At 43.1% G+C, this 20,239-nt stretch overlaps 1 protein-coding gene across 3 annotated transcripts in view; it reads right to left on the minus strand.

Moving 5' to 3' along the window:
• Window positions 1-17,442: 17,442 nt before the first annotated feature.
• Window positions 17,443-20,239, minus strand: part of MAMLD1 (mastermind like domain containing 1) — a 128,386-nt gene continuing 125,589 nt past the window's right edge. For 2 of the 3 annotated variants that reach the window (XM_051969345.1, XM_051969348.1), the window contains 2 exons: window positions 19,375-19,459; window positions 17,443-18,571 (listed from right to left, as the gene is read on the minus strand). In XM_051969345.1, the coding sequence (XP_051825305.1) occupies window positions 17,553-18,571; window positions 19,375-19,459 (1,104 nt within the window). In that variant the 3' untranslated portion in view covers window positions 17,443-17,552. The remainder of the gene's footprint in view (window positions 18,572-19,374; window positions 19,460-20,239) is intronic. The other variant, XM_051969347.1, reaches the window with a different exon arrangement.

Below are 20,239 nucleotides of genomic sequence, written 5' to 3' on the forward strand. Positions count from 1 at the left end.
TCCTCTTAATGGTCTGCACCTGGATCCCAGAGTTCCAAGCAAGGGAACCCTTTCAAGTGGGAGGGATAGGCGCAGCAGTGTATCGGGGTAAGGGCATCCCCATCTTGAATTCGTGTCTCATTACAAATCATTCTCTCTCAGTGCACTTTGTAAATTATGGTGAATTCCCTCTCTGGAAAGGGCTGGGCTGGGGGCTCAGCTAAGAGGCTGAGGCTTGAAGGGGGCGGGAGTGGGAGGGAGAAGGGTTTAATGGAGGAAAAGACCTAAAAGCTGCTATATTTCAGAACCATGCTCTCATGGAAAGGTCATATTTGTCCCCTAGAAAGCAAAGATGGCCAAGTTCATCTCCAGAGGTGATTCCCTACCCCCCCCCCCCACCGTGTGTAAAATAGACTAAATGAAATAAACATGAATGGAAATGAAAAAAAATTTAATATTATCTGTATAGAGTAGAGTATACTCTAAAGCTCAAGGAGCTTTCGAGGTAACAAAGACAAATGAGCCTTCTCATTAGAGCAGTCTCCCTTCCTCCAAAAAATCTCTCTGCTGAGCCTAAAAGGGCGGAAACATGATTTCTGCTAAATCCGGGGAGGTTTTGGGACAGAGGTACTCTGTGGGTGGGTTTTTCCATTAGCAAACAGACAAGACCGGTTCTTTAGGGACAGCTCTGAATGGGGCAAGGCTTGAGCACATTCAAACCAGAAAGATCCATCAAAATGACCAACAGCATCCTGCCATCAGAAGCTTCAGCTTCCAAAGCTACAAGTCAAATAATGACTCCCATTTCTCTAGTGTTTTAAGATTTGAAAACACTTTCCTTATAACAACTTAAGGCTTATGAGCTCCATTTTACAAATGGGGAAAACTAAGGCTCAGAGAGATTCCCTGACTTGTCTGGGAACACAAGACTAGCAAGAAGCAGAACAAACGTTCAGAGCCAAATCTCTCTCTCTCCTGCCCACTGGGCCGACATTCTTTGTATCGTGCTACAATCCCTCTCCAGAAATGAAACATTTCATGGCCACCCAACAGGCAGAGGCCAAGGTAGCCTTAGCTGTCAGAGGCCAGGGTCATAACTCAAGTGTGGGTTCCTTCCTCATGCCTGAGTCTAAGCCATCTTGGTGGGAGTTGGGGGTGGTGGTGGAGGTGATTAGGTGGAGTACAGTAAGACCTTGGCCCTGCGTCACAGATATTTGAATCTGTCCTCCCAGAGGATCCGCGGAATGGTATTCCCAGGACGACCTGATGAACAAAGGGCTGGACATCAAACCCCCATTGTTGATAGCATTCCTCACAGAATGACAGGGAGCCCCAGTGACGACAGCCCAACAAGATGGATAAACAGAGCAAGAACAGGCTGTTCTGATTAGAACTAAAGTCTTGAGGCATAGTATACTTTGTTTTTAAGGTCGTGTAGTGGCTAGATTCCATCCTTTTTTTGTTTTAATACAAAAATGTTTCTTATCCATCTCATGGAATCAGTGTGAAAGTTAAGACACTGACCTTCTCACACTATATCTCTCCTTGAAATAGACTCAAATCCAGTTTCCTCTGACTTATTTCTTTTCCAGTCTTAGCTAGAGAAAGAGAATAGTAGGAAATAGTGGCAAGAAGGGTGGACTAGGTATCAGGAAACCTGGATTCTAGTCCTGCTTCTAATATGGCTTAGCTGTGTGACCTTAGGTAAATCCCTTTTCCATTTGAATCTGGGTTTTTTTCATCTGTAAAAAAAAGAGGAGGCTGGAATAGATTGACTCACAATAAGATACTTCTTACTCTAAAATATTATGATTCTGTAAGTAACTTGCCCAGGGTCTCACAGCTAGTAAGTGTCTAAGGCTGGAATTGGACTCAAGTCCTCCTGACTCCAACCTGGTGTTCTATTCACTGCAACTCCATCTAGCTGCCCCAGTAAAAATATTAGAATGACCACACTGGGTCGGTCCCATGGGCTGCTCAAGCTCAATGCTAAGCACATAGTAGATGCTTAATAAAATCTTCATTTTTTTTCTACTGAGAACCTTATCTCATACTTTCTTGAAAAAATGAAGGCTACAATAAATGGTCAAAGGATATTAACAGACAATTTTCAGATGACATAATTAAAGCCATCTATACTCATATTAAAAATGGACGGGATGTGGGAAAACTGGAGACACTAATGCATTGTTGGGGGAGTTATGAAATGACTCAATCATTCTGGAGAGCAATTGGGAATTATGCCCAAAGGACTATCAAACTGTGCAGACCCTTTGATACAGCAGTGCTCCTACTGGGTCTGTATCCCAAGGAAATCATATAGGAGGGAAAAGGACCCACATGTGCAAAAGTGTTTGTAGTGGCAAAGAAACTGGAAACTGGGTGAATGGCCATCAGTTGGAGAATGGCTGAATAAGTTACGGTGTATGAAAGTAATGGAATATTACTGTTCTATAAGAGATGATGAAAAAACCGATTTCAGAAAAGCCTGGCAAGACTTACATGAACTGAAGCTGAGCGAAGTGAGCAGAATTAAGAGAACACTGTACACAAGAACAATAAGATTGTGTGATGATCAACTGTGAAAGATAGTTCCATATGCAGGCGGCCAACTGCATCCAGAGAGGGAATTATGTAGACTGAATGTAAATCAACACATGCTATGTTCACTTTACTTTTTCTTTTTCTTCTGTTTTTTTCTCTCTCATGGTTTTTCCATTTTGTTCTAATTTTTCTCTCCCAACATAATCCATAAATAAATGTGTATTTAAAAAATTAATGTACTTGTAAAACACACAAAAAAGAAAACAAGAAAAAAGGGGAAAAAAGAAGAAAATGAAGGCCATTCACTGAGTTTTCTTATCTTCCCTCCTTGTCACATGCCATTTAGGAATCTGTTATGGGAGCAACCCACTAGCGGCTGCTGGGGATCTAATCCTGACCAGCAGAATAGATCCCTTCATGTGAGAGGATGATAACGGTACAAGGAGACTGAGAGGTAGTTACGTTCTCTGACCTCTCTCCTCTTCCCCCTTGCCTCTGATTTATTTAATTCCCAACCCACAAGCAACATCTGAGTCAGTAAGGGCTGCTTTGCAATTCCTTCAAGTGTGTTATGATTCCCAGCTGTGGGGGCTTTCAGAGAATTGACCTGCCCCTTCACACTTAGATGTGGTTCCTACCAGGTATCTATCACTACTATTTCTCCCTTCACTCCAGTCTCTCACGAAGAGGGGGGTCTTCTCCTCTCTAAGGCAAACCCCTAAACTGCTCTACATGCATTGTTGATCCCAGCTTATCCTGACTTCTCCAGCAGATTGCCCCTTTTATCCTTCTTACGCTACCCAGACTTGGATTTCTCCTAACATCAGGCACCTTCTCCACTGTCTGGAAATACCTCCGGGTCTTCTCTACCCTATAAAAAATAAACCCAGAAACGAACCACTTGATCCGAACATCTCTATTAGGTATTATCCTTTGTCTTGAATTCCTTTAGAAAGCCACATACAATCATGCCTCCATTTCCTCTCTTCTTACTGGATTCTACATCCTCTGCAATCCATTTCAGCCTTCCCATTCAACTGAAGTCAGTCTTCCCAAAGTCACCAGTGATCTCTTAGGAGCCAAATTGAATGGTCTTTTAAAAATCTTCATCCGTCTTTTGGCCATTTCTTCCTGAATACTTTCTCCTCTATAAGTTTTTGTAACACTGCTCTTTCTTAGTTTTCCTTCTACTTCTCTAATTACTTCTTCATATCCTTGAACACTTCTTCATCTAGAATATGCCTACTAATCACGGGCATCTCTCCCATCTTTGTCCTGACCCAAGGTCACATAATGTCACATCTAGGACTCAAATCTAGGTCTCCTTCCTTTCAGATCAAGGCCACATTATAGAATTGCAAAATAAAATGCTATGTGAAACGAAAGGTGAAAAAATGAGGTGTCATGGCAGCATAAAATTACAATAATAGTTGTCATTGAGCCATCTTAGTTGGGTTTGATTCTTTGGCTAGTAGGTGTCAGAGATGAGATTTGAACTCAGGTCCTCCTAACTCCAAATCTAGCATCCTAGCCATTATGCCATCAGCTGCCTCATGTTTTAGGAAGAATATACCAAAGTGCTTTAAGAGGAATGCCGCTAGAACCGTGAGGAAATCTGTGACCAGATATCACAAAGACAACCGAAGGCACTTGGGATATTTATTCTGTAGAAAAAAATGCTGGGAAGAAGGGTGGGGGAAGGGTAGACATGATTCAGTTCAATTATATATACACGTGTGTGTACATATACACATATATAACTCACTATAGCTTTTTTGTTTTTCAGTCTTTTAGTCATATCAGATTCATCATGATCTCTTTGGGGTTTTCTTGGCAGAAATATTGAAGTGGTTGGCCATTTCCTTCTTCAGCTCATTTTACGGATGAGAAAACGGAGGCAAACAGGGTGAAGGGACTTGCCCAGGGTTACATGGCTAGTAAATATCTGAAGTCACTTCTGAAGTCAGGTCTTTCAGACTCCAGGACCAGCACTATGTTTCCAAATATTTGAAGGGCTATGCCCGATTTCCCCATTTTTAGGTTGAAAAGGTCCTCTGACCTCAGGGATAGGTCCAGTTAAGAGAATAGGGAAGGGGCAAATAAATCATTTAATTTTTCTGAATCCAAGTTGTCTCATTTGAAAACTGGGTCTCAGAGTTGTTATAATATTCGAGCGATCAAAGGAAAAGATGCTTGATAACTCTTAAAATATTATGAAAATGTCCTTTTTTTTTTTTTTTTTTTTTTTTTTGGAGTAGCAACATGGGCCAATTGAAAGAGAGAAGGCCTTGGAGCCAGGAGAAAATTGTGCTCATATCCCACCTCTGACCTTTAACAGTTTGATTGCCATGAGGAAATAAATAAACCTACAAAAGCCTCAGTTTCCTCATCTATATATAACTGATAAGCTTTTGATTTCATGTTTCTCATTGACCTTGCCCATAAAGATTCACAGGGAGCTTAAGCTGGGTACACACACAAACTTTTGGTTGCTAAAACACACAACACAGAAAGAGTCCGAGAACTAAAGAGTGGGGGAGCTGGGATGGGTCTGGGGCAGAAATGACCTAGGATAAGACTAACAAGAAGGATTTAGGAAAGACCGAATAGAGAAAATGAGGTTTTCTGGGTGCCTTTTCCCCTGCCCTCTGGTAGCTAGACAGGACTGAGAGACAAGGTTCCTTCAGCCCCCTATCTTTGAATCTATGGACAAGTCCAAAAGCCCATTAGTTTCAGGACCATGGTTCTGGGACTTAAATTAATAAGTCCCTCTTGTTTGTAAAGAAGCCCCAAGAAAATCCAGGAATTTGAAGAGCTAATAGTTTGGGGCCTTAAATTTAGATCTTTCCTTCCTGTTGCAGCAGAAAGTAGATAATGTTAGCTAGTCAGCTGTGGCCCAAGCACTGAAGTATTCTGGGTAAGTTCTCCCCAGATTCCATTTTGTTCCTCTGTTCTATTTCTCCTGTTATCAGTAAATATAGGAGATCCAAATCTCCCCAGGTGCCCAGTCAGTGAGGCGCTTCTGGATATATGGAGTCAATGTGACCTTTTCTTTCCTGGATTCTCCTTTCTTGTCTGACTTCCTTCTGGTTCTCTCTCTCTCTCTCTCTCTCTCTCTCTCTCTCTCTCTCTCTCTCTCTCTCTCTCTTTTTTTTTCTTCCTTTCTTTTTCTTCTGGGGTTACAGTTCTGCTGTGTTTGTGTGATTAACTCCATAAAGGCATGTATTTATTCGAGTTCCAGGGAAATGGAGGGAAGGTACCTTCCTCTCTTAACCTCTCCCCCCCCCCAACCTCCCATCGTGGTGGGAGGAGCTAACCACAAACCAAGACTGTCCTACACACAACACCCCTGGACTAAAAACAGGAGGGTGAGCACTCCACAAGGGGATGGAGCTAGAGAACGGAAAGAGCTACCCCTCCGAGAGCCATCAGAAGATTAGTGGGTACTTAGACCCTGTCATTTCTAGCACTTTTTAACTGGATAGGATCCGATACCTGGTCAGCACTGCCCTCTGGTGGTTGAGAGGAGAATAAAACTAATAGTAGCATCTATTTCACAGGACTGCATGAGGATGCGATTAGCTGACGTCTATTAGGTGTTTTTCAAATTGTAAAGAGCCCTTCAGATGTCAGGTGTTGGAGGCTCTGTAGTTGCTGAGCTCGTGATCCAACGTTGACCGTTCAAGCCCTCTGTTGTCGGCCAGGCCTTAAAGCCCCTTCCAGGAGGTCGAACTTTGGAGTTTCTCCCCAGAGACACAGAACAAGGGAAATATGACACAGACAAAGAGACATAATGAAAGCTACCCAGGTAACCAGACTCCCCAGAGCTCCCGTGCTCTGCCACAGAGATTTCAGCTTGTTCTTTTACTCTCCTTTCTGACCACACAGGAAGCTCTAGACTACGAAGGGCAGTTTAGAAAAACTGACCCAGAAGTCTTGGCTGGGCCATTTTAGATAGGTCGGCTTTAAGCAACCTGAGTGGATGACGAAGGCCGGCACCCTTGCTAGGGTTCCCAGCATTCCCTTCTGCCTTCCCAATTGTGGTAACAGGAGAAGGATCAGCCAACCTTATTTTCCTTGGCTCCCGGAAGAATTGGGATTCAATATAAGGAAAAACTTCCTCATAATTAAAGGTACCTTGAAGTTTAATGAGCCTCTATAGGAAGGGGTGATTTCCCTGTTACTGGACATCATCACACAAGGCTACACGACCACTTGTTGGAGATGTCATCAAGAGCTGTGAACTGGGGGCTTTTACCTGGGAGATTTTGTGATAAAAGGAAAGATACTATCCTGAATAAGGCTGCAAAAGGAGAGCTTGAGATTGGAGTGCCCCACTGTACTCTAGGCATCAGTCTACCGGACTAGAGCAATTCATTTGGGGCCTGCCAGGCTCATCATATTTAATTTGGGGGGGTCTCCTTATGGTTTGCCACAAGAACACATCCCAAATGTGACCATTTGGTGACAAGAGGAGGCAGCAACAGGTGATACTTTCCCTATGGCTGATGACTTTCTCGTCCCTTGTCAATTTGCCCATTTCAAAACCACGTCTCTGGTATGGCTAGTACCAATCGTATCCCTTGCTTCCACCAGTAATTCTGAAGCCTTACAAGTTGATGGCAACTGGGAAATGACAGGTTTTTACTGGGGGATTTCTTTTTTTTTATTTTTTTAAATATCTTTTTATTGATAGAACGCATGCCAGGATAATTTTTTACAGCATTATCCCTTGCACTCACTTCTGTTCCGATTTTCCCCCTCCCTCCCTCCACCCCCTCCCCCAGATGGCAAGCAGTCCTTTACATGTTGAATAGGTTACAGTATATGCTGGATACAATATATGTGTGCAGAACCGAACAGTTTTCTTGTTGCACAGGGAGAATTGAATTCAGAAGGTAGAAATAACCCGGGAAGAAAAACAAAAATGCAAGCAGTTTATATTCATTTCCCAGTGTTCTTTCTCTGGGTGTAGCTGCTTCTGTCCATCTTTGATCAATTAAGGCTCTCTTTATCGAAGAGGTCCACTTCCATCAGAATACATCCTCAAACAGTATCGTTGTTGAGGTATATAATGATCTCCTGGTTCTGCTCATTTCACTCAGCATCAGTTCATGTAAGTCTCGCCAGTCCTCTCTGTATTCATCCTGCTGGTCGTTCCTTACAGAACAATAATATTCCATAACATTCATATACCACAATTTACTCAACCATTCTCCAATTGATGGACATCCTTTCATTTTCCAGCTTCTAGCCACTACAAACAGGGCTGCCACAAACATTTTGGCACATACAGGTCCCTTTCCTTTCTTTAGTATCTCTTTGGGGTATAAGCCCAGTAGAGACACTGCTGGATCAAAGGGTATGCACAGTTTGATAACTTTTTGAGCATAGTTCCAAATTGCTCTCCAGAATGGCTGGATGTGTTCACAATTCCACCAACAATGTATCAGTGTCCCTGTTTTTCCACATCCCCTCCAACATTCCGCATTATCTTTCCCTGTCATTCTAGCCAATCTGACAGGTGTGTAGTGGTATCTCAGAGTTGTTTTAATTTGCATTTCTCTGATTAATAATGATTTGGAGCATATTTTCATATATCTATAAATAGTTTCAATTTCTTCGTCTGAGAATTGTCTGTTCATATCCTTTGACCATTTATCAATTGGAGAATGGTTTGATTTCTTATAAATTAGAGTCAATTCTCTATATATTTTGGAAATGAGGCCTTTATCAGAACCTTTGATTGTAAAAATGTTTTCCCTTACTGGGGGATTTCTAAGAGCAAAATTCATGAGGGATCGCTTTTTCCTTTCAGTAATAATAATAATTGTAGGTAGCTGATCTTGCTACAAAAATCATATTAAGAACTGATACTTCTTTATATGATATTTAAACCTTTTTAAAACATTCATTCATTTTAAAGCATTGATGTGTACTCATTTGAGGCACTCAAAAGTATTACTGGGTAGGTGGTACAAGCAATATTATCACTAATATTTTTATTTCACAAATAGGGAAACTGAGGCTCAGAAAGGTGAAGGGTTATGATGCCCGTGGGTCACATTGGTAGTAAAGGTCAGAGACAGAATTTGTACCAGCTCTTCCAGTTTTCCAATCCAAGGTAGAAAATGGCAAGTAGAAAATACTGAATGTTCTTGGGCCCGACTTTTACTTATTTTTTATATGTTAAACTTGTATCAACTCCTTTGCATAATTAAAACAGAAACCAGAAAAAGGGACAAATTAAGCTTAATTGGAGAGGCTCAAAATTTCACATTTATGTTCATGTTTATTCTTTATCCCTTGTCATATGCTGCCCTCTATAGTTTAGAAGGCATCTTTAAATGGGTATAAATGCATTTGCTAGGAACCTTTCTAGTTGTGGGTTTCACATTACAAAACACACAAATTTCTTTCTCACCTCAGACTTTATTTTTTTGTCATTCATACCAAGATATAACTTAGTTGAGTTAGACTTTGCTTTTTGTGATATATATAAATATATATCAAATATCAGCAAATAGATATTTGCTGAAGCCATTGGGGTTAAATGACTTATCTGACTGTGTCACTACCTTGCTCGACAGGCTTCAGTGACTCCCTAGTACTTCTATGAATAAAAGAAAAGCTTCTTTGTTTGGCATTCAAAGCCCTTCACTATCTGGTCCCAATATACTTCTCAAGGCCTTCAACGTATAACTCTCTTCATGCATTCTACATGTTGAGTAAATGAATTTGCTTACTAGTTCCCACAAGCGATATTCCATCTCCCACCTCTGTTCTTTTGCACAAGCCGAGTCTCATGCCTGGAGTGCTCTCCTTCACCTCCCCCTTGTGGCCTTTCCTCTCAGTTATTAGTTGATGGTGTTTTGTAAGAATTTTGTATCCATTTTATACTACTTTGTGTATTTTTATTTTCCTCTAATAACATATGAGCACCTTGAGAGCAGGGGCCATTTTTATATTTGTTATTGCTCCCCCAGGGTACTAGGCTCAGTGTATGACCCCTACGTAGTAGGTACTTAAATCTATGGGGGCAGCTAGATGGCACAGTGGATAGTGCACCTGCCTTGTAGTCAGGAGGAGCTGAGTCCATATTAGACCTCAGAGACTTAACACTTTACACTGTGACCCTGCGCAAGTCACCTAACCCCAATTGCCTCTCCAAAAAAAAAAAAAAAAAACAACTGTTGAAATATCATACTATATAAAATACTATAGTATATATTATACATATACACCATATATACACAAACACACACATATACATATATAATACTATATAAAATATAAATTGAGTGGCTAGGGGATTTCTAAGGACCAGGAGAGAGTAGGGTCCCGAAAAGGGTGTCAGGGAGGGGAGAATGAGGCGGAAGAGAGGTCGAAGCGAATGAGGACTGAGAAAAGGCCATTGGATTTGGCCACTAAGAAATCATTAGTGGCTTCGGAGACAGAATTTCAGTGGAGCCATAAGGTTGGAAGCTAGATTGTAAAGGGTTGAGAAAAAATAGAGGCACTTGTTGTAGAGCTTTTTGAGGAGCTTAGCCACAAAGGTCAGAAAGAGATATAGGAGGATGATGGGGATGGAAGGATTGAGGCAGGGTTATCTGAGAATGAGGGAGAGAGACATGGGCATGTTTGTGGGTGGTTGTTCTTTGTCCTTCATTCTCAAAGCAGACCAGAACATCAGGGAGGCGATGCTAAGACATGCAAGCGATTGAAGAGAGGGAGGGCTGGCCAAGGTCACCAGCCTCATTTTCCCCTCCAGAGCCATCTGGGTCCAGTGGCAAGATTCAGATCAGGATGACTGGAGATGGTCCTGGTGGTAGGGAAGGAGGGAGCTAGTAGATGGAGGGCTAGAAGAGAACTGACTGGATGAGGATGACATGGAGCAATCTATAGACACAGGAAGAAATCATTTGAGCCAGGAGAAGGGTTAGTTCTGGTAAGGAGCGAGATGACCTCATGTGAGACAGGGGAAGGAGGAGATAGTGGCAGGTGTCTGAGTGATGAGATGAGGAAAAGGGAAGAAGAGGCACCTCGTGGAAGAATGGCCTCCATTTTTCCCCCTGGAAAATATAAGGCAACGTTCTTAGCTGAGAGACGAGGAGGAGAGGGAACCGATGGAGATTTCAGGAGGGATGAAAAGAGCTGCTTTGGAAAGTGGGCTAGTGAGTCAAAGCAAGTAGAGGATTGCCTGGCAACAAACAATCCAACTATGTCTACGTCCATTCGCTTCGACTGCACCCTACGGTGGACGGCTCCCAGAACTGTCCCATCTCCAAGATCCCAGACTCGGGCATTTGCTCACTGACCCCAGCTACTTGACAACTTCACTGTCTCCTATCAATTACCCTTCAAAAGCAACGTATAGAGAACAAGAACACCAAGACCTTGGATCTTCTAAAGGCTGCTTCTGAGATCTTTTCCCATTATTTCAGATTCTTCCTGGTACTCCACTTACCTCTTTTCCAGGCTTAACTCCATCCAGTCAATCGCTATCAGAATCTGGCCACTTCTTGACCTCCCATCACAGTTGCCCTACTCATCTTCAACCCAAGATGCCTCCCACTAACCGATTTCTCTGCTTCTATTCTTTGACTGCCGAAAGTTGCTGGACAGAGTCTGAAAATTGTGTTGAAGATACCCACTCTAGATTTAGGTCTACACTGTTCCTCAGCAATCCTTCTATTCAATATTTATTGATTTTGTTTTTGCAAATGACTTGCCCAGGCTCACAAGCTAGCATTTTTTGATTTTTTTTATATCATTCTGTGCCATCACCATTCCTAACTTCTTCCTTGTTCCTCAAGCAGTCAATCATGCCTCTGTCACCTCCCCTTAAAGTAGATAACTCATCCTCCTTTTCACTGAGATCTAGGCTGTCCAATTTGGACTCCTCCTTCACGGGCAACTAGGTGGCTCAGGTATGTGTCCTAAAGTAAGGAAGATCTGAGTTCATATGTGACCTTGCTATATGACTTTGGGCAACTCACTTCATCACTGACTGCCTTAGTCTCCCCATCTGTAAAATGGAGATAATAATAGAACTTGAGATGATATATCATACTTAGCACAGTACCTGGCAGACAGCGGGCACTATATAAATCTTAGCCCTTATTAGGATAATCCAACTTTTGTTCCCACCACTGCCCTGAAATTTCTTCATCAAAGGTCCTCATCACCAAATCCAGTGTCCTTCATTCAGTTCTTTATGGTATTGATCATCTCTTTTTGGATATTATCTCCTCCCAACTTCAAAAATACTACACTCTCTTCTCTCTCCTTCTTCTTCCCCTCCCTCCCTTTCCTTTCTTCCTTTCTTCCCTCTTTCCTTCTATGGCTCCCTCTCTGTCTCTCCCTCCATGTACTTGTCTCTCAGCTATCTCCCCTCCTCTTCTGTCTCTTTGCACACCCCAACCCCCAGCACTTCTTTCCCCAATTTCTTAACGTTTTGGTTCCTCTGAGTTGTCTTCACGGTTCCCCTCTATTTATAATTTCTCATTTAGAGAGCTTGTTTACTCCCACAAGCTTCACCTGTTTCCTCTGTGGCTAATTGACACACCTAGATGCTTAGCCATTATTAACCTCTCTTGGAGATCTACCTTTCCAATGACCAACTCTATATATCTACCTGCGGTCCCATGAAGCCTCAAATTCAACAAGCCCAAAGTTGAATTTTTACCACCCTCCACTTCTAAACTCCCCCCTCCTGTCAATGGCACTATCATTATTTCCTTGACAAAGCTAATCCCTCCACTTACGTTCTCGATCTTGTCCCCTTCCATCTCTGCACCTTACAACAGATTGAGAATGTGGGATCGATTGTACATAGCAACAAGAAGATATACGAAGATCAATTCTGATGGATGTGACTCCTTCCATCAGTGAGATGATTGAGGCCAGTTCCAATGATCTTGTGATGAAGAGAGCCATCTACACCCAGAGAGAGGACTGTGAGCACTAAGAATGGATCACAACATAACACTCACTTTTTGTTGTTTGCTTGCACTTTGTTTTCTTACTCATTTACTTTCCTTTTTGATCTGATTTTTCTTGTGCAGCAAGAGAATTGTATGAATGTTTACATATAGGACTTAACATATATTTCTACCATGTATAAAATATTTTGGATTGCTTGCCGTCTAGAGGAGGGAGGGGGTCAGGGAAGGAGGGAAAAATTTGGAACACTGCTATGCAATGATCAATGTTGAAAAATTATCCATGCATATGTTTTGAAAATAAAAAGTTTTTTTTTTTAAAAAGAATGTGGAATTGGGAGTCAGAGGACCTGGGTTCAAAATTTGAGCAAGTCACTTAACCTAAGTTTTCTTCTTTGTAAAATGAGGGGATTGGACTAGATGATCTCTCATGTCCTTTCCAGTTCTAGAACTCTGTTCCTTCTGGTTCTCTTGGAGTTTAAACCCAGTCCTTCCTCCTCTTTCATTTTTAATCTTTATGCACTGGCACTTTCCCTACCACCATCCAGTTGCTGGTGACGTCATAGAAGGAACTCTTGCTCAGGCATAGATTGGATTAGATGGCAACTGGAGTTCCTTCCAATTCTGAGATTCTATGAGTGTTATTCTAAAAATATTATAGACGAGGAATTGCAAAAAGGGGAAGAATGAAAGCTAGAAGACTAAGTATTTCTTACAACTAGTTATTACAGTAACCTTGGCAGATGCAAATGAAGGTATTTGCAGTGGGAACAGGGAGGAGGGAGATGAATGTGGGAGACACTGTAGGGGTAGAACTGGCAGGCCATACTCATGTGAAATCAAGGAGAGGAGAGGGACTGGCTCCAACTTTCTTTCCCAGACTCCTGTTCCTACTAAACTAACCATGGTCTGTTTCTGTTCCTTGACATAGGCTTTTGAAGTTGGGAGGAGATAATATCCAAAATGTTAAAAGCCTTTCCTGATCCCCCCAAATGTTAGCAATCTCTCTATCCTCAAAGTATAGTTATTTATTTAAATGCCTAAATGTGTACTCTTAGTAGAAGGCAAGTGGTGCTGCAGTGGATAGAACTCTGAGCTTGGAATCAGGAAGTCTCACCTTGCGGAGTTCAAATCCAACCTCAGATACTTCCTAGCTGTGTAACCCTGGGCAAGTCACTTCATTTGAGTGCCTCAGTTTCCTAATTTGTCAAATGAGCTGGCAAAAAGCCAGAGGCAGTGTCTCTGCCAAGAAAACCCCAAAGTTTTCCAAAGGGGGTCACAGAGAGTTGGACATAATTGAAAATGAGAACACCAAAGTACAGTACAAGTAGTAGGTGCCCAATTCTTGTCTAATTGAATTGAAAAGATATGACTAAGGTTTCAAATGAAAATTGAATGTGCCTCGATGACAGAAATAATTCAGGAAGAGAAGCACGTTTTGGAAGAAAGAGAGTAAGTCTGATTTTGGACTTGCTGCGTTTGAGGTAGGACATCCAAGTGGAGATGCCTGAAGGTTTGAGGCTAAGGAAGGGGCTCAGGGTATGAGATAGAGATATAGTTCTAGATTGAGAGACAGGGCTGAGGATGGAAACCGGGTTTTATTGGATTAAGGAGGGAGTGGCTGATGACGATCTGGAGGCATCCAGTGTGTAGACAAGACCCAGAATGATAGCTGGCTGGGGTAGGATTAAGGATCTGCTTTTTTCCTCAGGTGGGGGGCCATGTGAACATGATATTACTATGATGAGATTACAGATGAGAAGGGGCCAGTCGAAAGGGAGAGATTAGAAATTCATAAGAGGGATGACTGAATTTGGGATTTAGAGCTTGAAGAAATCCAAGGGGCCACTGGTCATTTTACAAATGAGGAAACCTAAGTTTACACAAGTTAAATAAGCCATTCACCACTATATGGCTAGAAAGCAGTCTGGGAATGAGGACCAAATCATCCCCAGTTCAAATCCAGTGTTTTCACCTTTATGTTCTTACAAAGTAATCTTTGTCTGAGCCAGGTCCCGGAGGAAGTGGGAGCAAGGGTGAGGGGAGGGATTTGATTTAGAAAGGAGTCCACATGGAAGGGGAATGCCTTTCAATGCTCCTTCCTATGTCTTGTCAGCATGATGTCCGTTGGGGGTTCATAAGGAGCAATGGAAAAGGGGGTTGATAGAGCCCAGCTGAGATTCTTCAGCATAAATCTCCAGTGGAAGGGATCAACTTGATTTGGGGACTCTGTCCCTCGTTCAGCAAATAGGAACAGGAAAAGAAGAACTGATTATGTTATCCAAAGCTGAGGATCAAATCCTCATGTTTTGTAGTATTGCTCCTCTGCCTTATTAGACTCGAAGCTGGTACTAAAACCTTATTTGATCTTTTTGTCTGCCCCATTGCTTGGCATCCATATTTTCCTCGGTTTGCCATATTTATGCCAGGCAACGTCAACAGTCCTTTCTCCCTACGATGTGATGGCGATTCATCTTTGCCATGCTCTTGCTTGGTTTCTTTTTATCAAACCCAGAATGAAAAGAAAGCAAGCTTCTCTAGCTAGTGGGGTCTTTGCTGTGCTCAAGGTATATGCTAATGATTGTGGAGGCAGTGCTTATTCAGTCTGGAGTGACCGACTGACTCTTTTGCTTTGTCTTCCAAGCAGCTTGGGTTGGCCGGGCACAGAGGACATCATTGGGCCTCCTTTCTTTGACTCCCTCCCAGCTCAGTAGTTTAATAGATAAATCAAAGGATGACCCCAGTAGCAGCGAGAGAAGTGATAGAACCTCAGTTACTTCTCTGGTTTCCCATGTTTCAACACCTTCCCGCTCCCCCCCGCCCAGTCTCCCCCGCTCCCATCTCCTTGCATGGATCTGGGCGCTCCATTTGGAAGCAACATCAAGAGTGTGAGTGAGAAAGACAGAGTTTCTTAGTTATCCTTTTAAATGTTTTGATTAAGCAGCAGACACCGCTTATTCCAAAGATTCTCCATTGGAGAAGGGCTGTTTGGGAAATGGGATAATCGTCACATGATGTCACTTTTCAAAGACTTGCCCACATAGGGAATGAAGGGTGATCCTGGTTTTGTCTTTCAATGGTTTTCCCATTGAAACATCACTGATCTTTGAATGGGGCATCTTTCCAATATCTGGCAGAATTCTATCTCTATAGAACTCCACCTTACAGAATAACACTAAACAGACTTTTGTTCCCATGCCCAGTACCTAGAAATACTTTTTCCCTAATGGAAAAGATAGGGTCAGAGATCCACATTCTAGTCTGAGATCTGCTGCTATATGGCATGTGTCATCTGGGGAGATTACCTCTCTACTCTGGGTCTCAGTTTCCTTCTCTGTAAAGGGACCAAAATAAATGAATTCAATCTTCCAGGTCTAACATCTTATCATTCTGGCTCCAAGCTTGAGCAGTTGCTGCTCTGTATTGGTAGAAGGAGCTTCCGAACACTAATAAACTCCCACGTGTGATCCCAAAAGAAAAGATCTAAAGTAACCTGCCAAGATTTACATAGAGACAGAAAAGAAAGGAAGCCAGAACCAACTGTCCCAGTCGGATATCAGCCCTGTTATACTGGTGTAGGAATTTCGAGTGTGCTGAATTACTGGCCTAAGCTTGAAGTCTCCAGGTCAGGCCTATTGTTATATTTCAGGTTTTCAAAGTTGCTTTTCTGCTCCAGCACTTGCCCACTGGTACTTGAGCTTAAGGTTCTGAGCTACATAGAACTAAAGCCATTTGGGTGCCCGCACCAAGTGTGGCAGCAGTGCAGTAAGTCCTCGGGATCGGAAGGGATTCGGAAGGTGGCCTGTGTGGCCCTTGTTTCTCTCCCTGTGCATCAGAAGCCACACGGGAGCCCCAAAGCGGCAGGGAGGGAGCCATGAACGGGTCTAAGACCTCGGCAGCCCCATGGCCAAAGAACAAAATGAACACAAATGTGCAGTTCTCTCATGGCAGTTTATTATGGCATGAAGGAAGAACCACCCTGTGCTCAAAGCTGATGCTATATTACAAATGTATGGCTGAAGTAGGATGTGACTATTAAAATAGGATTCCACAAAGCATGAACATTTTAAGGCATTTACAATACAGTGGCTCTTCTATAAACAGACACTTAAATATACATGACTGTAGCTGCAGACAGAAACCATCAGAGAGACAAATCTCAAATGAACTCTTCATATCGATAAACTCTTCTCCTCAATTCCACTTCTTACATTCAAACACATATTGAAAGGCCTTATAACCAGGAACAAATCACCTGTACACTACAGATATACACAACTAGGGGTGCCGAGACCGGAGGCGGGCTCTCTTCCAGTCTGAATGAGAATGGTAAGGATGCTTTGCAGTCTCTCCAAGGTCATCATTCAGAGCAAGGCAAGCTTCTCCAGGACACTTGCACGGGGCGGCCCCTCCTGGGCTTAAAATATTCCTTCCTATCGATCGTCAGTATTTCTCATGGTGGAGGAGGTTACTGCTTAGCTCTCCTCCATGCTAGACACTTAGCATGCTCATCAGAGGCATCAAAGAGAAACGGGAAGGAGACGAGAAGTCCCAAGGCATTCGTACTCCCGATCTTCCATTTGGCACTTGCTCAGTTTGCCTAACACCACCCCTAGTTCGTCTTACGTTATATCAAACACACGCGTGTTTCAAGCGGTAATACACAGTATTACAGAAACTAACAAAATGATTTGCATATTTGTAACGAGGTGTAACAAGCAAAACTTCTAGAATAAAACAATACGTAAGCCAGAGATTTATTTACAAACTGTCACAAAGAGAAGTATAAATACTTCTATATCGAATGCTTAAGAAAACACCATTTACAAAATTTGGATATATACAGTCACTTGAAAAATGGCCAAAATTCAACTTTGTCACAGGTAAAGAACTGGCTCCAACTTATTAATGGGCAAAAGCTAACTTTGGGTATGTGCCTGTACTTGGGGGTTGTTTGGTGTGTGTGTGTGTGTGTGTGTGTGTGTGTGTGTTTGTAGTGGGTTTGTGTTTTCCTGTTTGGTGTTCCCCTACCCTCAAGCCCCAGCCGGGGAAGGAGGGTGTCAGATCTGAGGACCTCACCGAGAACTAAACGTGACCGGAACTTTGATTGTGCTGCCCTAAGATGTCATCGATCATTCTCAGGTTGTTCAGCCACTCTTCATCATTGTTGCTGCCGCTTTTCATGAGGGAATCGATGAAGTCTGTCTCGCTGCAGCTGTCTGGCAAAATGGGATCATTCTGCTGTGGGCCAAAATCGTACGGCGGCAGCTCTGCTGGAGGAGCCCCCATCCTGCTGAAGGTCCCAGACGCCTGGCTGGTGACCGGATAGCTCGGAGGCTCTATGCCTTGGGCTGGGCTGATCGGGTTGAAAGTGGACATGCTTTGGGGTATGGGCTTCATGACATTCATGGCTGGCAATGGAGCTCGGGTCAGGCTCTGCCTCAGACTCTGACTGTTGAGCATGTTGAGGCTTTGAGCAGGCTGGCCTACATTCACTTTCGGAATCTGCCTGACCCCGGGGGCGATCTGATTGGGGGGAATCACCGACTGAGGTGAGAACTGTTGACCTGTCAGATTGGATCTCACATTTGGTTTGGAGAAAAGAGGATTGGTGGAGAACTGCTGGATGCTGGTGTCTATTTGGCTCTGATTGGGCATTCTGGAGGCCACTGTAGAGATCCACGCCTGAGGAGAGGAACTCGGATACATGGCGGGAATTCGGGCCATGTTGGGCTGCCGTAACTGGTGAGGGCTCGCGGATTGGTTTGCTAAGGAGCCGGCGCTGAAGCCAGGCAGAGCCATTCCAGGCTTGACCGCTGAATGACTGCTGTGAGCTGTCTGGCTGACAGAGCTCAGACTAGCCGAAGTTTGCTTCTGTCGCATGGAGACGTTAAAATCAGAGCCAGACGGGAAAATGGCCTGTTGTTTCCCGGGGGTCTGGGGGATCATGACCATGCCCCCTGCGCTCTGGTTGCCAGTAGTTGAACTGATTCCGGGGGTCATGGTGTTCTGAAGGATCCCAGATGTGGATGGCATCCTGCGCGGATTAGTTGGAGGAGTTGGTATGGACTGGCCACAGTCAGAAGGCATTTGCTGTGGCATGGCTGCTCAAAGAAAGGAACACACAAAAGTGAGACATCCTTGTTTTAGAAATATGGTTCTACTGGTGCTAAGAAAGAGTTACACCAGGTGTGGTGTAGGAGGAGGAAGATGAAGGTAGTACTGAGGAAGTTCCAGGTAGCAGAAAACCAGGCGTCACCTGAGCCACAAGGCCCAGGCGAGTTAGCAGAGAGCAGTCACGCACCAGCCCTCCCACCCCTAAGTCTGTTCTTGTTATGGTACTTTGAATTTATTCTCAGAACGACAGCTAGCTTGACCTTTGCCAAGTACCTATCTGTTTTTGAGACTAGGTCTCCTGTCTCACCCTGGCCAGAAGAGTACAGGCCCAATCCCAATATTGTTCAACATTGAAATTTTAACCTGCTCTATTTTTCTGACCTGGGCTGGTTTGCCCTTCCTTAGGCAGCCTGGTGAGCTTTTGATCCAGAGGGCTTACTATATTGCCACCATACTCAGTGTGGACACCCAACTGGCTTTAGTTCTATATAGCTCAGACCTCCTGAGCTCAAGCAATCCACCAGCCTCCATCTCCTGAGTGGTAGGGACTATACGTGAGTGCTACCTGTAAGTCTTTAAAAGATGAATTTATTTTGATTTCTCTTTTGAGCTGACCAGGACATTTTCATTTGGGGAAATGGTTTTTTTCAGTTGGATACCACTTGGGCCATTAGCAAGTGGTCATGTTGAGCTTTAAGAAGGAGAGAGTCCAACCAGGAATGTTTCATGAAAGGCCTTGATAGTTTCTAAGACCTTATGTTCCCTCTAAAGTTTCAGATTAGCTTCTTACTTGAAAACTGACTCATCTGTTGGCAGAGATAGGGAGTCCGCTGCTCAGGTGGCACTGCCATAACATTTGGTCTCTGCTTTTCCTGCTAAATAGAAAATGAAAAAGACACATTATATTACAGCTATTAAAAAAATGATGAGGAACAGTACTGAGGAAACATTCAACGAAGGAGGCTTATGACACCATCTGTGCACGTGAGAACGAACAAATGGGTACCTGGACACTCGGACGTTGAATTGGGAAAGGCAAAATGACAGCCAGTGATTTTCACCTTGGCCCTGAAGCCATCTGAGTTGTCCGATTCAATGCGGTGCAATTTGAGACACCGCTGGAGATACAAAGATCAAGGAGATCAAGGATCTTTTCCCTCAAGAAGCTTATGTTCTACTTAGAACATGAATATAAGAAAGTAAGGACAAGTTTATAAAAAGTCATTTTGGTAAGATCTTCTATAGGACATAGTGACCAAGTTGTGCTTTGAAGGAAACCAGGGATTCTAGAAGTTCAAAGGAATATACCTTCCCTCATAGGTCACTTAATGAATGTCCATAGGAGAGAAGCTCCCTCCTCCAGAATTTCTCTACCCTTAATATCAGGGTCCCATTTTTTGGCACGTGCGCCTATATTATCCCGAGGTTGTTAGTTATCTTAATGTCTTTTGTTTTCTTCAAGGTTCAACTTGGGTGCTACCTCCTACCAGTTTTCCTCAAAGTCTTCTAAGAGACCTCAAATGATCTTTTATTCATTTAATCTATTGGTATATTTTATATTCCTCTCCCAGTAGAATGGAAGCCCCTGGAAGATATGACTCAGCTTTGGCTTTGCACACAGTAGACAATTAACAAATATTTACTGACTTGATTAA

This window comes from Antechinus flavipes, chromosome X, assembly GCF_016432865.1.
Source record: "Antechinus flavipes isolate AdamAnt ecotype Samford, QLD, Australia chromosome X, AdamAnt_v2, whole genome shotgun sequence".
Classification (NCBI taxonomy): domain Eukaryota; kingdom Metazoa; phylum Chordata; class Mammalia; order Dasyuromorphia; family Dasyuridae; genus Antechinus; species Antechinus flavipes.